The 19,375-nt window shown below is 35.4% G+C and overlaps 1 protein-coding gene across 1 annotated transcript; it reads left to right on the forward strand.

Moving 5' to 3' along the window:
• The first annotated feature begins 12,638 nt into the window (after positions 1 to 12,638).
• LOC111896250 (probable hexokinase-like 2 protein) lies at positions 12,639 to 16,149 on the forward strand. Its single transcript, XM_023892258.3, has 8 exons — positions 12,639 to 13,124; positions 13,360 to 13,510; positions 13,606 to 13,788; positions 13,875 to 13,949; positions 14,052 to 14,201; positions 14,288 to 14,386; positions 14,481 to 14,693; positions 15,450 to 16,149. Exons 1-8 carry the CDS (start codon positions 12,850 to 12,852, stop codon positions 15,993 to 15,995), a joined length of 1,692 nt encoding a protein of 563 aa, XP_023748026.1. The 5' UTR covers positions 12,639 to 12,849; the 3' UTR covers positions 15,996 to 16,149.
• Positions 16,150 to 19,375: the final 3,226 nt, after the last annotated feature.

Raw genomic sequence — 19,375 nt, forward strand, 5'->3', positions numbered from 1 at the left:
GTCAACATATAGCACAAAAGAAACATATACAGATAATCATGCAGACAGAATCACAGGTAGTCCTATATATCTACCAAACTAGCATATCGGTAACTAGCATAATCATGTATATCTACTCTATACTCAACATATCAGTGAATAGTCGGTGGTTGGACGCGGTGAAGGATTATGACTGTGAGATCCTTTATCACCCAGGGAAGGCCAATGTGGTGGCCGATGCACTTAGCCGCAAGGCAGCGCCGATCAGAGGCGTATGCATGAGGATGACAGTGGTTACTCCGTTGTTAGATCAGATTCGAGAGGATCAAGAGGAGGCTATGAAGGAGGAACATCGAAAGAGCGAGCGTATAGTGGGCCAGGTTTCCTCCTTCGATTATGATAGCCAAGGGTTACTGACACTACACCGTAGGGTGTGGGTGCCATACCACGGGGGTGTGCGCCAGGTTCTGATGGAGGAGGCGCACAAATCTCGGTTCTCCATTCATCCTGGGGCGACGAAGATGTATAGGGATCTTCGTATGGAGTATTGGGTGACCCTGCATGAAGCGGGATGTAGCATGGTTTGTGGAGTGGTGCTTGCCCTGCAGGAAGGTCAAGGCTGAGCATTAGAGACCTCACGGAAAGGTGCAGCCGTTGGATGTTCTGCTGTGGAAATGCAAAGACATCACGATGGATTTTATCACCAAGATTCCCAGGACCGCGTGGGGAGTGGATTCGATTTGGGTCATCATCGATCGACTGACCAAGAGCGCCCATTTTATTCCGATTCTGGAGAGCATCTCGGCCGAGAAGTTGGCCGACATTTATATCCGGGAGGTGGTGGCACGACACAGTGTGACAGTTTCTGTGATTTCAGACAGGGATGTGCGGTTCACATCCAGGTTTTGGAGGAAGTTTCATGATGAGTTGGGTACTCGTCTGCATTTTAGCACCACCTTTCACCCGCAGACGGATGGTCAAAGCGAGCGAACCATCCAGAACCTGGAGGATATGCTACGAGCATGCGTATTAGACTTCAGAGGTAATTGGGATACCTACCTTCCATTGGCAGAGTTCTCATATAACCATAGTTATCATGCGAAGATTGATCGTCCTCCCTTCGAGATGCTATATGGGAGGAAGTGTAGGACCCCGATACGTTGGGGAGAGGTTGGCCAGAGGGTAATGGGGAGCACTGAGGTAGTGCTCAAGACGACAGAGAAGATTCAGCAGGTCCGGAGCAGGCTTTATGAAGCTCAGAGTCGGCAGAAAAGCTATGCCGATAAGCGCCAATCCGACCTGGAATTCTAGGTCGGGGATATGGTTCTCCTGAGGGTTTCGCCATGGAAAGGCGTCATTAGATTCAGGAAGAAGGGGCAAGTTGGGCCCAAGGTACATTGGACCATTCAGGGTTGTAGCCCGGGTGCGCAAGGTAGCGTATAGGCTGGATCTGCCAGCCGAAGTCAATCAAATCCACAACACTTTCCACGTCTCCTAGTTGCAGAAATGCCTGGTGGACGACTCAGCGGTGGTACCCCTAGAGGATATTCAGGTTGATGACAGCTTGAATTACATTGAGAGGCCAGTGGCAATCGTTGACCGGAAGTCGAAGGATTTGAGGAACAAGAGGGTGGAACTCGTGAAGGTGTAATGGCAGCACTGGAAGGGGTCAGAGTGGACTTGGGATCCGGTGGAAGAGATGGTGGAGCACTACCCCGAGCTGTTTCAGGATCGAGTAGCAGACTTCGAGGACGAAGTCTAAAATAAGCGGGGGAGATTTGTAGCACCTGGTTCTTGGTATGTATTCTTTGTAATTAACTCTTTAAATAATTGCATTTTTGGCCTTGGACTCGGCGATTTGAAGGACCAACTCGACGACTAGGAGCTTGATAAGACGCGGGGTTTAAGGTATGGACTCGGCGAGTAGACCCTGTCTGGACAAAAACCCTAATCCGAGGGTTTGCACCCTATTTAAAAACTTTAACCCGACTTCCTTCATCCCATTTACTCCCAGAGGACCCCCATAGCAAACCCTAGCCGTTGTTGAAGCAAAATAGAGCAATTGAAGTGAGTTTGGTGTTCTTGTGATCCAAGGAAGGAAGAGAAGCTTGAAGGAGCAAGAAAGGACTGATGGGGATCCGAATTTGTGCATCATTTGCAGCTCATTCAAGGTAAAAAGACTGTACCTTGATCTTCCAAATGCTAGATCCCATTTTGTGTAGTTTTAGGGCTTTATGAGCCATTTTAGCTAGCCAACCATGAATGTAAGCATGGTTGGGGATGAGGGTGCGGATCTAGGACCCTTGAGGGGCCACAAAGCAGAAAAGGGGTGCTTTTCCACCCAAGAAAAGCTCCATGCAACTCAAGGGCTTGTTTTAGGACCTTTTGAGCTTAAAGTCACATGCAAGCACGTAAAGGTTGTAACTTTACGTGCTAGAACAGTCCTAGGAGCATAGATCTATCCTTTGATCAAGAGTTGTACATCAGAAATCGAAGATCTAGTGAGAATATGTGTCAGACTCGGCGAGTCCAAGTTTGAGTCCCCAAATCAGTTGAGGGTCAAAAGGACCCTGTTGAGCGTGGAAAGGTTTTAGGGAGTCCCAGGGAGTGACCCAATGTTCTGGACTAAGCCATTGTTCGGGACATTCATGGGACTCGGCGAGTGCATGAGCAAACTCGGCGAGTCCAAGGCAATCTTCATATGGATGAAGATGAACTCGACGAGTTGTTCATACAACTCGGCGAGTCAAGGGCAGGACCTGTTTATCAGTTAAAGATGAACTCGATGAGTTGTTCATGCAACTCGGCGAGTCAGATGAAGTATCAGTCGATGTTCATTGGAAGGAAAACTCGTCGAGTTATCGCCTAACTCGATGAGTAGAGATGGGCATAAGGACATTTGGAAGGATAGGGACTCGACGAGTTGGCGAGCCAACTCGGCGAGTCAGGTCAACTGGTAGTTGACTTTGACTTTGACTTGGTTGGGGGTAAGATGGTAATATTACCCTAAGGACATTTAGCAGTGTTTGATTGAGTGTTTTGTTGGAATTACAGCCAGAGGATTTCCAGAGCAGTAGCAGCAGATATTCAGTTCCCGCACAGATCAGCAGTTACTTCGAGGTGAGTTACCTTCCAGTAGCGGTGGGTCTACGGCCACAATGTCGGCCCATCAGTAGGAGTTGTATGGTTAGATGATTGTCTATATGATATTCATCTAGGTTGCTACTACCGATATGTTTATGTGCTAGTATGATATGATGTTATGTGCTAGTGACAGTTGGGGGAGATAGTCCCCAGAGTACCGGTCGATAGGGCCGAAGGGGTAGGCATGCCCAGCCATGCTAGATACATTATGTGATATATGTTATGTGGTAGTAGTAATGGGTGAAATGGTCCCCAGCATCCGGTTGAGAGGACCGAAGGGGAGACCAGCACCCATATATGTTAGTCAGTATCTGGTCGACAGGACCAAAGGGGAGACCAGCACCCAGATATGTTAGTCAGTATCCGGTCGAGAGGACCGAAAGGGTAGGTCGGGCACCCAGATATGCCTGAAAATATATGTATGTTGTTTTATTGTATGGTATGTGGTACGATGGGGGAACTCACTAAGCTTCGTGCTTACAGTTCATAGTTTTGGTTTCAGGTACCTCTTCGTCGAAGGGGAAGGAGCTGGCGCGGTAGCGGCACATCATACACGCACACTGTTTTCCGCCTTACGAACTTATTCTGGGATTTGTACTCTGATTTTTTGTTGTTTTTATATTTTGGTTTTCAGACACGATGAATGTTTTGAAATGGTTTGATCAGAAAATGTTTTATTTACAAATGTTTTCTAAAGTATTGATTTCAAAACGAAATTTTTGGACGTGAAATTTGGGTCGTTACACATGCTGACCACTATCGGGGTGGTTGGCCTCGTATGCAGGGCATACTCCGAGTACAAGGGATGTACTCCCAGAAGCTTTAAAACTCAATAAGTGCTTAATATATTAAGCACTCATGACCATTTTTAAGATCCATGGCTAAAATACCCTTAAGAGTCATAAAGTTTCCAACTTTATAACTTTGCATGGCCATTAAGAGCTTGACTCCACTTCTTAATTCATTAAGACCTTCCAAAGGATGAATGAAGTAAAACCAACCACCTGAATTCCATTTTTTATGACTAAAGACCCTTACAAGGGTCTGAAAGGATAACTCAATGGATTAAGAACTTTCTATGTTCATGAATCATCATTTTGGGACCAAAAAGTGTGTTTAAAGAGCAAAAACCTAGATCTACAAGATGGAGTGGTAAAGATGCAAGCTTTACACATTCAAGATGTTCCAAACCAAGTAGAAATCCCAAATCCAAAGTGTTCCCAACTCAAAGATCTTCTCACCACCTTTTTCCCTCTTGAAACCACTTCAAAAACTCACTTTAAGGCTCAAAATGGCTCTTTTTTGCATGTCGGCCTCGTACACCTTATGTACGAAGTGTACGCCCAACGTAATAAGGCGCCCCTTAGTACGCTTAGCGTACACACACATACACATGGCATACTAAAAATTCCTAATTTTACTAAATTTCCACTAAAAGCCTTTTTCCCACTTCTTACACTTAGGGACCAACAATGCTATAAATCTCAATATAAGGGTCAACAATGGCAGTGCCTCAAAACCAAATGTTACACTAATCTAATTGTAAATTTTATAAAGGTAAGTAAAATCAATTTACCAAGTTCAATTAAAATGAAATTCCTAGATCTTTTGAGATTCACTGAATCTATCAATGGAATGTTTAATCTCAGCCTCTTCTTTTGTGACTTGGATACCGAGGATCACAAACAAGATGTGAATAACCATGTAAATATGTTTGGCACTCTCGATGTCATTTATCATTTCCAATTAATGTGTCGGTTAACCACACACATTCCATTAACAATTATAATTTTCAAGAAGCCCATTAATACTCTTTATAGTTTCTATTAGTGTGCTGGTTAACTACACAGGCTCCACTAACAACATATAAAGTTTAATGTGCAATGTCATGGATTAACATACTTTTCACATTTTTCCTAAAGCAACTAAGAGTGAGAAATTATTTAAAAGAGTAAATTACACGAATGGTCCCTATGGTTTGAGGTAATTTGCGCGCTTCGTCCCTAACTTATTTTTTTAACTCGGAAAGTCCCTACTGTTTGTTTTTGTTGCACGCTTGGTCCCTACTGTTTGTTTTTGTTACGCGCTTGGTCCTTACTGTTTGTTTTTGTTATGTGATTGGTCCCTCTCTTACCTAAAAAGAATATTATTTAAATAGGAAAAAATTATGGGATAAGTAAGGTACGGTGAGGGGGGTTGGGGTTAGGGTGTGTTTATTTAAAAATTTTAAAAAATCAAGGGCAAAATAGTTTTTTTAGGTAAGAGAAGGACCAAGCGTGTAACAAAAACAAATAGTAGGGACCTTCCGAGTTAAAAAAATAAGTTAGGGACTAAACGCACAAATTACCCTAAACCATAGGGACCATTCGTGTAATTTACTCTATTTAAAAATGGTTTAGTTACTTAAATAGCATTATTATTTTATTGAATTTAATGTCCTATCAGATCCTTTGTGCTAATGTACCTCCACTAAACAAGGAAGCGGTGGGTGAGAGTGGACACCCATTCAATTATCATTTTATAGGCAGTTTCCTTATACTCCCTTATAGTCGAGCTTCGTATATAAGGCATACTATTGATCCGACTGACTTAATTTTATATATAATAATTAAAATTTAATATTATATATAAGGTGTATTTTTAAATGTTTTCTAAAATATTAGGTTTAATTGTAAATTCAGAATTTAAAAGTTAATTCAATTTAAATTAAACCAATAAGGATTAAACAATTTATTTACCATTAAACAATTAATCAAATGAATTTTAATCCTAATCTAATATCCTCTAATTTCGAAATTAGGGTTTGGGTTTTGCCAGATAATCATTATCTAGTTTCAAGGCATTTAAATCTGATAATTATCAAAATAAGGAAACCCTAGCAATTTCGAAAATGAAGGAGGCCAGGGTTTCTAAAAACCCTTGCCCAAATCGAAAACCATCAAAGAGATTTTTGATCTTATTCAAATTTATGCAAGATCACGGAGAACAATCGTGTTGATACCACTGATGGGTTTTATAGGTAACAAAAATCATATTTTTGGCGAAAAACCTAAAACCCTAAGTTCGCCTACCCCCTAAAGGATCTATATTCTCACTATGCAAACAACAATTTGAATTTAGGAACCCTAAAGTATATTTCTATTTTCGATTTAGAAGAATGGATAATAAAAAAAATACCTTTTAGTTTACTTTTGTAAGTAAACTAATAATCCTTCTTTGTAAAACTTCAGAAAGCTAGCACCAGAAATCTCATGCCTCTGATGGCTCACACCCAAACCTTAGCAGTAGGAGGCTTATGGAAGAGAGAGGAATAGAAGGTATAAATTTTGGCTCTAAGGATTCCTTAGAAGAGTGAAATATGAATATCCCATGCATTAGGGTATTCATAGGGCTTAAGGAAGTGTATAAAAGGCATATTTCTTTTGGATAACTCTAACCCTTTTCTTTCCCCCCAAGCAACCCTAAGCTTCCTAGAGCTCCTAGAAAATCTCCATAAACCCCTATAGAACCATCCCTTCTTCTAGGGAGGTTCTAGAATCAGTAAAAGTTCAACTTTTGAACAATGACACTTTTAGTCCTTCTACTTTTAATTAATCCAATTAATCCTAAAATTAATTTCTGGTTAATTCTTAATTAAATAATATAATTTATAATTAATATATTTTTCTTGAAACATATTAATAAGTTATTTATTTTGATTTCTAATTCAGTTATTAATCATATAATAAATTAAAAAATCGTCATTTCTCTCCAAAAAGCATTATAGTCAATTACTAGGTTTGAGGGCAACCTAAAAGGACTTTGCTAATAATTTAAGTTTATAATAATTTGGTTAATGGCTTAGACACCAAACCTACTAATTTTGGTTGGGTTCATGTTGGGTTGGTGGGTTGGGTTGATGTTTGCAAGCTCTAATTATAATATTCATAATCATCCCAAAGTTCCTGTCTATGTAATATCTTTACAATATAAGGGAAGTCTATATCTCTTCAACTTAATTCAAACTAAGCATCCATATGAGTCATATCTCATCACTAGGCAAGAATAAAACGCTTAATATCAATTCTCAATACCAACTCTATTTAGGCAATACTATCATATTCTAGTGTATAGATAGTTAACACGAAGTATTACGTATTAATATATGATAACGTCTATATTATGCATATATTTATGACCATTTCTTATTATTTTGTACTATGTTTTTATGTTGTTCAGAACTAAAAGGTGCTTAATACGCTTTGAACTGTTCAATTACAGTTACAATGGGAGCTGGAATGCAAAAGAATGAGAAAGGAGCTAAAAAGATGCAAAAAGGATGTTGTTGGATAGCTTGATCTCTTGTTATTGTTTTGTCCATATCTCATGACTCATAACTTTGATTGATGAGTTTCAAAATGTTCTGAAAACTAGACATAATTTCGGAGTACTTTTGTGTTTTGAGAAAAGTCTAATTCCTAACAACCACAGTGTGGTGATCATCACCACGACATGGTGAATGGAAACTTCACAATTCTTGACTCTGACTTGGAGACTAAGGGATTTCAATGAGGACCACGATGTGGTGGTGTCTAACCATGCCGTAGTGATGCTGAAACATATAAATAGAGTCGAAATTATCCCTAATAATAAACCTTCAACCCTAGATCAATTCATGGAATTTTAAACCCCCAAGAAGCTGTTTTGAGGGTCTAGAAGGCTGTCAGAAGGTCGTTAAGCTGACAAGAGCGAAGGTCTGAAGGATTAGAGAGTGGATTCATTCCGGGAATCATTTGGTTCATTGTTACGACCAATATTATTATTCCAATGTGATTCTATATGCATTTACTTTCTGATTTAGGGATTAAAACCCTTTCGCTTTGTGTTTATGATTAGATGTATCCTTGAATTTGTGGATTAATTGTTATTTAGATTGTTAATTTGGGTTTAGTTTATTTTGTCAAGTTTGATTGCAAGATCCATATGTGTTAAAGATTGATACTTTATTCCTTATTGTTGAATTAATAGAATTTAGATGACCATGTTAATTTGAATCATAGTTGTCCACTACAGTTTTGAGCAAAACCTAGGGTTAGGAAATAAAGTGATGAAATTTAATTTGTATGCATAAGTAGATGACCAATCTATGCTTGATTTAATTCATATGACCATTATGATTAATAAAGATCAAATCTTGCTTAATACGAACTAAATACTGATTTTCATGATTTTTTGTTCACTTGATCAATGGATTAATAGTTGTGTTAAAATCAAAGGATTAATTATCTAGAACTAGAGCTAGTCATTTTAGGAATTGGTAAACAAGAATAAATAAATCTATGTATGCAATTATTAATGATTTTAAGATGTAATTTATCTAAACAAAAGTATCTAAAGAGATTTGTATTCGATCAGTTTATCAAAATTTGTTGTTTAGTTGTTTGTTTGAGATTTAATTCCATAAAACCATTCTTTACTGCTTTCATGTGTTTAGTGTAACCTATAATCAAAAACTCCAAATTAAATCGCCACCTTTACCATTGCGTTCGACACTTTTTCTTACCACAACTATACTATTACATGATTAGGTTCATTGCCTAGTGTGTGTTACTCTGGTAGCGATAAAATAAGTTTTATAAATTTAAAACTTGAGCAATTAATATATATATATATATATATATATATATATATCACACATCAGTATACATTTACTTTAAATACTTCTATTATTATCATGTAATAATATTATATATACAGCTTAACACATATAGAACCATATCTTGTCCACGCAGAGTATATTATCAAATATACATTCAACACATATTCCAGTCAATAAACATATAATTAATATATAATCTTTCAACATATATTTAATACTTTTAATAATACTTATATTAAAATCATGTTCGTAAAGTAACTATTCACCCAACTGATCGAGGTGGAAGATCCTTAGGAAAGCTAGATCCTATGCTAATCACTTCAGCTTATCCTTAAATATGAATATTACTATTCTCAATATTCATTTGTATTTTCATTATTTCCCGAATTCCTCAACAATCCTAATGAATACACCAAGAGGTATCAGATAAGTATAAACTAGGTAAGATCATATCGAAGACAAGTTACATTTTATATACAAAGTATACTATTTGGAAATCCCATTTTAAACACCTCATTAGATCTAGCCTAGACATCACTCTGGTAAGTAGATCAGTTAGTATTAGGACATTGAATCACTGATAAAGCTTATTTATAGGTTCATAATAATAACAACGAACTTAACTATAAATTACACTTTAAGCATAACAAGTGTAGCTTAACTTGCAGAGTTACTAGCGAAAAGTCGAGAATTGCACGGGTAGAATTCTGACCCAAAAGCTTCTACTTGTCAGGAGCCTAGATATCTCAGAGCCTCGCTAAAGTAATCCAAAGACTCATAAAAATCGGACTCTAAATCAAAAAAGTTTCCAGAAAGAAGATGAGAGATTGGTGTGTGTATTATACAAAATCCGACCTCTATTTATAGGATTTCTAGGGCGCGCGTCGCGCTTCATCGACGAAGCCTCACTACCTTGTTGCCACGTGTCGTCATCTTATTCGTCCACATCATTCGATCAATCACCACCTCCAACCATGCCACGTGTCACCTGCTTAATGGGCCACTTCGACGTGTTGGTTGGAAGGCCCGGTCGCTTCTTCGCCACGTGGCGCACTCTCGGGCCACCATGTCATCAAGCAAGGTATTTTGACAAATCTTCGAACGAATATAACTTCCGCATATGAGCTTCATTTTCGACATTCCTTATATACCCAAAGTCATCTTGACGAGCACTACAATTTTCCTTTAAGTCTCAACAGCTAATTCTCACTATATTTTAAATTCATATTTTATAGAGCTTATACTGTTAAAATCCGTGTATAAATCATAACTTATCCATAACTCGATTGTCTTTATATCGACATATTTGTATTTACGAGATCTTCATTTCTCATTTACAATGTTTTTGCTAACACGTAACTAATTTTAATTTTGATTTCCGTGTCGCACACTGCTGCACCAAAACTTTGGAAAATCATAACTTCATCATACGAGGTTAAATTTAGGCATTCTTTATATGAACGCTTTAACTTTTATGATTACTACCACTTTTGTTTAGATTACTTAGGCTAATAAGAGACCTATCTTCAATTCACTTTTTACGATGTACTTTGTTCTATAAGGTTGAACGCGAAACTTTGAACAATCATTTCTTTATACGAAATCAGATTTGAGAGTTCTTTATACCCATATAATTGTCATCATAACTACCACAACTCTCATCAATATTATATATCCTGAATAATATTTTATCAAAAATGTTATTTTTATCGCTTAGTGATAAAAGCTCTATATAGTTCGTAACACATAGAGCTAACAATTATCCTATTCGTGGATTTTAATTATTCAATAAAATGAATAACTATTACGAAAACATCTAGCCCTAACTTACGTGCATTAAATTATCTCAAATGGTTTGCGACTCCTCAACCTCCATAAATCCTAGAATGTTCATTGAGTGAAACCCTAGCCTCCTTTCAGTATTATGAGCTTATCCTCTTTCCTTGAACCACTTTTGGTACTTTGATAGTGATTTATTGAAGCTTAAAGATCAAGAAAGTTTATTTGGTTACAAGGAAAGTTGTTACAAGTTTGGATCCAACAAAGTTACTTCATTTATGGAGTTTTGTGAGTATAAAGTTCATAACTTGTTCTTTGGTTTGGTTGATCTTGCTATTTGTTGTATTTTGCTCATTTTTGTCCTTTTTTTGGTGATCTTGGAGTTAGAGGAACTCCAAAACCTTTTGAGCATTTTGGAATGTCCATCAGACCTTTTAGACTAAGAAAGTTGGGATATTTTTCCTTCCCATTAAGTTATGCAAGTTGTATGGTCCTTTAGGTCATTTGTGAGTGTTAAAGTTTAGATCTCGCTTGATTGGAATGTCTTAATGGATAAAGTTGGGAATTTTATCCATTAATACATTGTTAAGGAACAACTATGAAAGTTTAGGGATTAGACTTAATTGATTAAGTGATTTCTAGTTGTGAAGAACGTTTGGACGCGACACTTCTTTCATAAACGCGATACGCTTTTAGGGTTTTTATATACACATTTGATTTCAGAGCTTTTCTCAAATAATTTTTCTTGTTATGGGTGTGGTGCACTCACTGGAGTGTGTGGCATGCATGTTGACCAAAGAATTGACTTTTTGACCAGTTTCACTGTCGGTTAAACTTTGGTGGATTTGAGTAATTGTCTAAGGATTGGTCTCAATTTGTTATTAGGTGGCATGTGTTAGTTGTTTATGTGTTGGGAGTTCTTGGTGAGCTTCTTTTGTTTAGCTCAAGTGAGTTTTCACTATACTTTACACTACAATATATATATATATATATATATATATATATATATATATATATATATATATATATATACATATATCCTTGTGTGTTGAGTTTGTGCTATGTTGTAACGAGCTGTTAGACATGTAGACTAGTTTAGATAGTTACATGTGTTGCTAGATTGTTGTTGACCGTGTGTTATTACATATATGTCGACATGTCTTGTGGCGAGTTGAAGATGATCTAATTTTATGTTGAAGGTCAAGATACATAGGGCAAACCAACTTTGCGTTGTAGGCTGAACGAGACCAGCCTTGGGCTAACGACTAATTTTGTATGCTTGCATGTATTGTGTGTTGTACGGTATTTTGGGAAACTCAGTAAGCTTTGACTTATTGTTGTGGATTAAATGTTTTTCATGTATTTTATCAGCTCATGGGAATGCAAAGGCATGATTGTCCACACCCATCAATAGTTTTATGATTCGATATTACGTGTTGTTTTTCCTTATAAATCTGATTTTGAATTATTGTTTATGAATAAATGTTTTTGCCTTGAATGTATCTTTATGAAATGATGTTTATTCTATTTTAAAAATGGAAATTTTATTATGGAAAATTGTTACAAATCTTGTATTTATTTATGCTTTTGATTTTTCTTTCTAATTGTGTGATTTGTAGCACCAAGTATTATGTTTAATGCTTAAAAATTAAAGTTAATTTCACGATCGATGTCTTAATCAATACATTTTGAATGAATAATACACAAATGAAATGTGTACTCAAATTTTAAGACTAGCTCATTTTGGTAGCATATTTTGAACCCAATCCAATCTTATGATCACAGTCCTACAAAACACAATGATATAGATAAGATCTTTATCATAACAATCTTATTTTATACAAAAGTACAAAACTAACATTTGCTTTCTATTTTATATCAGCAATTTTGTGTTATTATTTAAACCTAACACATTTTCGATAACATTTGTTAATGATAATTATATTTACTCATTTTTTTTTTTAATTTCAAATAATTATGACTATTATTCTTGGTGAATTAACCTACCACTAAAAGGAAATTGTATTTAGGGGGTTAAAAGGTAATTTCAAAGAAGCTCTTAAGCAAATGAATGAACAAAAATCAGTTGTCATATATAACCGACTATAAATCCGAAGACTGAAGGGCCATGAGACTCGTTCTTCACTGCAACAAAATCGCTCCTCTGTCCTGTTATTGATTCTTAATTTCTTTTCACATCTGTTATCGATCTAAGATCCTGAAATGTTTGATCAAAACTAATGAAATTCCTCGCACAATTATACCAAATCGGTTGCCAAATTGAACAAAGATAACGTAAAAAAGTAGAGATGAGGAAAGAAGTGATAGTCGGAGCGTCCGTGGCGACGGTGGCGACAGTAGTGGTGGCCGGAGTGCTGTTGGCTCGTTGGAAAAAACGAGACGAGAGACGGTGGAGACAGACGCAACGGATACTACGTAGATTCGCTAGAGACTGCGCCACTCCGGTGCCGAAGCTATGGCATGTTGCGTTCGATTTGGTTTCCGATATGCAAACGAGCCTCTCCGATCAATCTCAGACGGATTTCGTCATGCTTCCATCTTACACCTCCTCGCTTCCCAACGGGTAATCTCTTCTAACCCTACGATTCAGATACTTAACAATCGACATCGTAATTTCTGAGAACGCGATTATATCTATTTCAATCACATGAATCAAACAAACAATTAGATTGAGTTGTACATTGTATATTGAAATGTATACAGAATCAAAACGAATTTACTGTACAAAATGTACATACTGCTATATTATATAGTTTCTGTATCATTTTGTGTTTCATTGTTCTTCGTTTTTGGTGTAGTAATGAGGAAGGTTTGTATTACGGGGTGAATCTACGTGAAGATAATTTCTTATTGTTGAGTGCGAGACTTCGAGGAAAGCACGAACCGATCACTGATTTGCAAAGAGAAGAAGTCGATATCCCTACCGAAGTCATTTCCGGTAGTTTAAAGGTACATTATCATCGGATTTCAACCATTTTATTATGCTATAGATGAAATTGATTCCACAAATTTTGGATTATGGATCTGAATACTGTGTGTAACAGGAACTGTTCGATTTCATAGCATTGAAGCTAGCAGTGTTCATTTCAACAAAAACAAAAACAGATCCAATTGCTCCAAAAGGAAAACTAGGGTTCACTGTGTCATTTCCATTACTTGAAGGACCTGCTGCAGCTGCAACTAACAAAAACGTTATACGATGGAAATCCTTCTCTGTTAACGACGCAGTTGAGTCCAAATTTTACTCAAATCAACACCAATTTTATCAAATCTTCTTTCTTCCATTACGAATTTAACATTTACATTATACCAGGTCGGAAAAGAATTAGCACATGAAGTCAATGAAGCGTTGGGAAAACACGGAATCGATTTACGAGTTTCTGCATTGGTAATCTACTAATCTACTAATCTTCCTTGTTCATGTAAAATCAAAACTAAATTCGTTTCATGTTATTTAATCTCATCTGTTTCCATTAATGGATAATCACAGGTAGATGCTACGTTAGGGGATCTCGCCGGAGGTCGGTATTACAACCGGGAAAGTGTCGCCGCCGTTACTCTTGGGCTAGCTACTAACGCCGTTTACGTCGAATCAGCTCAACTCAGCCCAAACGCCGGCGAATCAAAATTGGGCGAAATGGTTTCTTCTCATTTTTCTTCATTTCTAAATTCTTCCACATAATCTACAACAAAATTATAATCAGTTAATCACTAAATCGAATTCAGGTAATCGATATGCAATGGGGCAATTTCAATACTCCACATCTTCCGATAACAGAATTTGACACAGCTTTAGATTCTGAGAGCTCAAATCCTGGATGTCGGGTACGAAACTTTTCTTCTTCTTTTTCTTCTTCACATTAATTTTTCGATATCGTAATAATGTTAATTTGATTGTTTGTTTAATTTATGATTTCAGATGTTTGAGAAACTGATCGGAGGGATTTATCTAGGAGAAGTGGTGAGGAGAGTTTTGCTTAAAATGGCGAGAGAAACTGCAATTTTTGGTGAAAGTGTTCCGGCTAAACTCAAAACGCCGTATACTTTGCGGTCGCCGGACATGGCTGCCATGCATCAAGATACATCGGAAAATCGGGACGCCGTTCACGAGAAGCTCTTGGAAGTTTTTGGGGTAATTGCTAAATACCAAATTCAAGTCATATATTGTTTTATAATTTATAGAGTTTTTTTTAATCATCAAGTTGATTAAAAAAATGAAAAGGTTATATCATAATATCTATTTTAAAAGAATCAGTTATTTTGTTAAATAAATATTTGATGGTTTATAAATTGTTTTTTCCAATATAATATTTTTAAAATTTTTATATTTTTATATTTGTTTATAAAATGATTTCATTTTGTTAGAAAATAATGTTATTTGAAAAAAAATAGATAATATAATAACTTCAAAATTTTACAAAAAATATATTGTTAAAAAATAACAATAAAATTAAATAATTGATTAAAGTGTTTAATTCGTAAACAAACAACATAGATTTGAGTTATTTAAAGAAATTTTTTACATACGTAGATAAATTTTATTAAATTTTAAAGAAATGATATTTTATTTATTGTTGGAGTCGAAAAATGAAAGAAAAAAATATATTGTTTACCAATTTTATTAAACTTAGTATCTATATTTAGAAAAAAAAATGATTTTAGTCGATTACCTGAAATAAATTTTTTAATCAAAAAAAGTCTAAAGAAAACATTATTTAAAAAAATTAGAATGTCTCAAAACACGATACCTAGAAGACTTGTATGATGATTTCTTTTTGTGTTAAATAATATTCTTTCCATTTTCTATTATTATTATTATTATTATTATTATTATTATTATTATTATTATTATTAAATCTAGCGTACTTAATCTGCTACTAAACTGTAGATTGGTTACACAAGTCCGGCTGTAAGAGAAGTGGTGGCGGAAATCTGTGACGTGGTGGCAGAAAGAGGAGCGCGTCTAGCCGGCGCGTGTATTGTCGGAATAATGAAAAAGCGCGGAAGAATCAATGATAAAAAGAGTCTTGTAATAATTGAAGGTGGACTTTACGAACATTACAGAGTTTTCAGAAACTATTTACACAGCAGTGTGTGGGAGATGCTCGGAAGTGAGTTATCAGATAACGTGTTGATTGAACACTCTCATGGTGGGTCTGGTGCCGGAGCTATCTTTGTTGCAGCTGCACACTCGCAGTGTGAAGAGGATGACGCGATTAGTCCGTCGTTTGTTGCTGCAGCAGCAGCAACGATGGTGGATGATGACGACGATATGGACGATCGAAAGTTTATGGCGGCGGCAGGGACTTTGAATGATGATGATGAACCGTCAGAGTGGAAGGATGATGATCACACGGAGACAGCGTCGTGGAGAGGTGATCAGGTTGATTCTACAGCGGAGACGACTGATCAGTCGGATGAGGATGATGAGTAAAGAGAAAGTCTGACGTGAATTTTTTTTATTAAAAAATTACGATGATTTTTGGGAGATAATGTGGTATTATTTTGCATGATTTTTGTTCTGTATGGATTTTGTGCATAAAGGTGATAGAAAAAATAACATTCGATTTCAAAAAAAAAAGCTTCCAACAAATATTATCTTCATTTAACTGTTTGTAGGGTACTTCTTTTGTGTTGCTTTTTTTTTAAATTACTCAATAGTTAGGCTGTGTTTGGCGCGCCACAGCTAGCTTATTTTTCGAGTTTTTTTATATTGTCGTGTTTGGTAAGCCAAAAAGTAGCTTATAAATTAGCTTTTTAGGAGGTTTTTAAAAAATTTCTAAATACAACTCTTAATTAATTATAAAAACACATACTCTTACATGTCTTTTTATGTAAATTTATATATTTCAGTTAGTTTTACCAAATGTTATTTTTTATCAGCTAGCTTTTTATTTAACAGTTAGTTTTTCAACTAACAGCTAGCTTTTCAGCTAGTAGGCTAAACATAACCTTAATAGGCTTCCAATACGTGACCGGTGGGCCCACCTTCAACCTCCATCTCAAATGCTTCTTATTTCATCTTTCATCCATGACACATCTTCAAGTAAAAGAGGATGGTTGAGTATCCACTCAAGAGCAACAGTCGATGCTTACATAACCCATTTAACAACTCATTACAAGTTTTCAGAAATCCTTTCGAAATAATGCAAATCTCAAATAATTTCCTGGAAAATATATGAAACTGTAAGGTCATGATAAACTTTCATATTTTTACACAATTTAACACCTTTAATAATCTAAATGCGTATGTACCGATTTGTCCACACTGGAATCTGAGAGTATGTTGCTATATTTTGGGATTTCAGTTCTTTCCATATATGTTAGTAACTAAAAGTATTTTTATGTTTATAGTTCTATTCCAATATTTCATGGTATTTAATTTAATTTAATTTTTTATTTTTGAAACAGTTATTTTAAGTGATAATAAGGTTTTCTTGGCTATTTGAAATACATATAGTATATATTTCAAAAAACATGGAATTTGTTTATATACAAATTGTTTAGCGATGTATCTTAATTTGATCACAGTTTATTTTTATTTTTTCTAAAAATAGCATGTCTTTATGTATATCTGGTTTTATATTTTACATAACAAACAACATATTTGAATGACTCGTTCAATTCTTTGACCTGACCAAACATGATAATTATCATTGAATCACTAGAACCAAAAAGGGAATTATCGGCGACAAAAGTTGCCGCTAAACCCAGAATTGTTGTCGGTAAAGCTAATAGTGGCGACATGTCGCCGGTAAAAACTCGTTGCTACAATTCTGTCGCTATTACTCAAAATGTTGTTGGTAAAAATATTTGTCACTGTTAATGCTATATTCGCCGGTAATAACCAAAGTCACCACTAATGCTATCGTTGCCGGTAATATTGTTATCGTCGTCGGTAATACTGCTATCGCATGTAATAATGTCGCCAGTAATAATATTTTTCATTTTTTTATTTTTCTTTTAATTAACGACTTTTGGTTCAAAAAAAAAGATACATAACAACATTAAATGCAAAAAAAATACATAATAACATCTTAGATACCAAATACGGTTATAATTAATTTCATGCCAAAATAAACAACCAAAGTTTTACAATTCTAACAAGTAGCAAAGTGTTACGACAAGTGTAAGATACAAAACACAAATTAGTTATCCGACGAACCATCATCTTCGTTCCCATCGTTTCCTATTTGATCTTTCCCCGATTGAAAAAACACATAAAGGTCCTCCTTACATGTCGGGTCGTTAAGCATCGCCCGAATATTTTCCAACTACATAATAAATAACATCTATAAACTTATAAGTTAAATTATCAAACATAAACAAAAACTACCAAAGTGCATTGTTATTTGTTGCACTTAAATACAAGATATACCAAAAGTACATTGCTACTTCATGCACTTCGCACAAAAACACAATTACCAAATCAACATGCATTTATCGATGTCAAAATACATTGATATTTTTAAACTAAGACAAAAAACCAAAATAAATTGCTATTTCTTGCACTTGGGACAAAAAACCCAATTACCATAGCTTTTAACAAATAATCACCACAAACCAAAATTACCAAATCAACATATATTTTATGATGCCAAAGTACATTGCTATTTTTAAACTAGAGACAAAAAACCAAAGTACATTTCTATTTGTTGCACTTAAAACATAAACACAATTAACAAATCAACATGCATTTATTGATCATTTTATAGATACATGAAACTTTGAAATTAAATAATTTACTCTATTTGTGCTAAAGAACCTTAAATATAAGAAATACCAAAGTACATTGCTATCTCTTGATGAGTGCAAGAACTCAAGGAGTTGATCAAATGAACTATCAGTACATTTTTGTTCACCTTGATATCCATTAAATTTGCTAGAAACTCAAGGGAAGAAGAGGTGCAACCATGATACAATTTAGTTTCCACTTATTCTAACAACTGAGCAAAATCATCATCCACACCGCTACCCCTTGTATTCGAGGTTCCTTCATCGAGGTTGGTATCCTTTTTCTCTCGACTCCCACATCACATTCTCGATTAAATCATCCATTTCATTACTTGGCAAGACGACTGGAAGAATTAAATATTCACCATGATAGATCCAAGTCGTGTACGACTTCTTGAAACCGTTTATAAATATATGGCGTTCCACTGTTGTCGGAGAAGTAATGGTTATCATATTTTTGAACGCACATCTGAATTTACCATTACTATCAAGGTGTGACTTAGACTTCTTAATAAAACCTTTGAGTCCTACTTGGAATTCGGGATAGTTTCGATGTGGATTGCTAGTCCAACTTTTATCAATAGACATGATGTTGCTGAAAAAAAAAATCAGGTTTAGAGTTTACTCTGTGGAAAACAAAAATCATATAGAGTATTCATAAAGTAGATGATTGAAAAAGTATCCCCTGAAACTGGGACAACAATTCAGAAACAGATAGAGTGTTGACAAGGTATTCTAAACCCACTTTTTGAATACCTTATCTCATATGTGAATATGCATTACATGATTGTGTGTTTAAGAAAAATTTGGCAGCATTTCCTCTTGTCTCCCAAGTATATATATATATATATATATATATATATATATATATATATATATATATATATATAAAATACCCGAAGAGCAAAGAGAAAATGACAATCACATCTGTCTTAAACAAACAATCATGTAATATATGTTCACATCCTAGATGAGATAAAGTACTCAAAAAATAGTCCAAAACAGGCACAACCTGAAATTAATTTCTAAATCACTTTCAGGCGGGTATCTCTAGGCTCATAAAGATTACAAAGAAGACAC

The sequence above is a fragment of the Lactuca sativa genome, chromosome 3 (assembly GCF_002870075.4).
Source record: "Lactuca sativa cultivar Salinas chromosome 3, Lsat_Salinas_v11, whole genome shotgun sequence".
In the NCBI taxonomy this organism is placed as follows: Eukaryota; Viridiplantae; Streptophyta; class Magnoliopsida; order Asterales; family Asteraceae; genus Lactuca; species Lactuca sativa.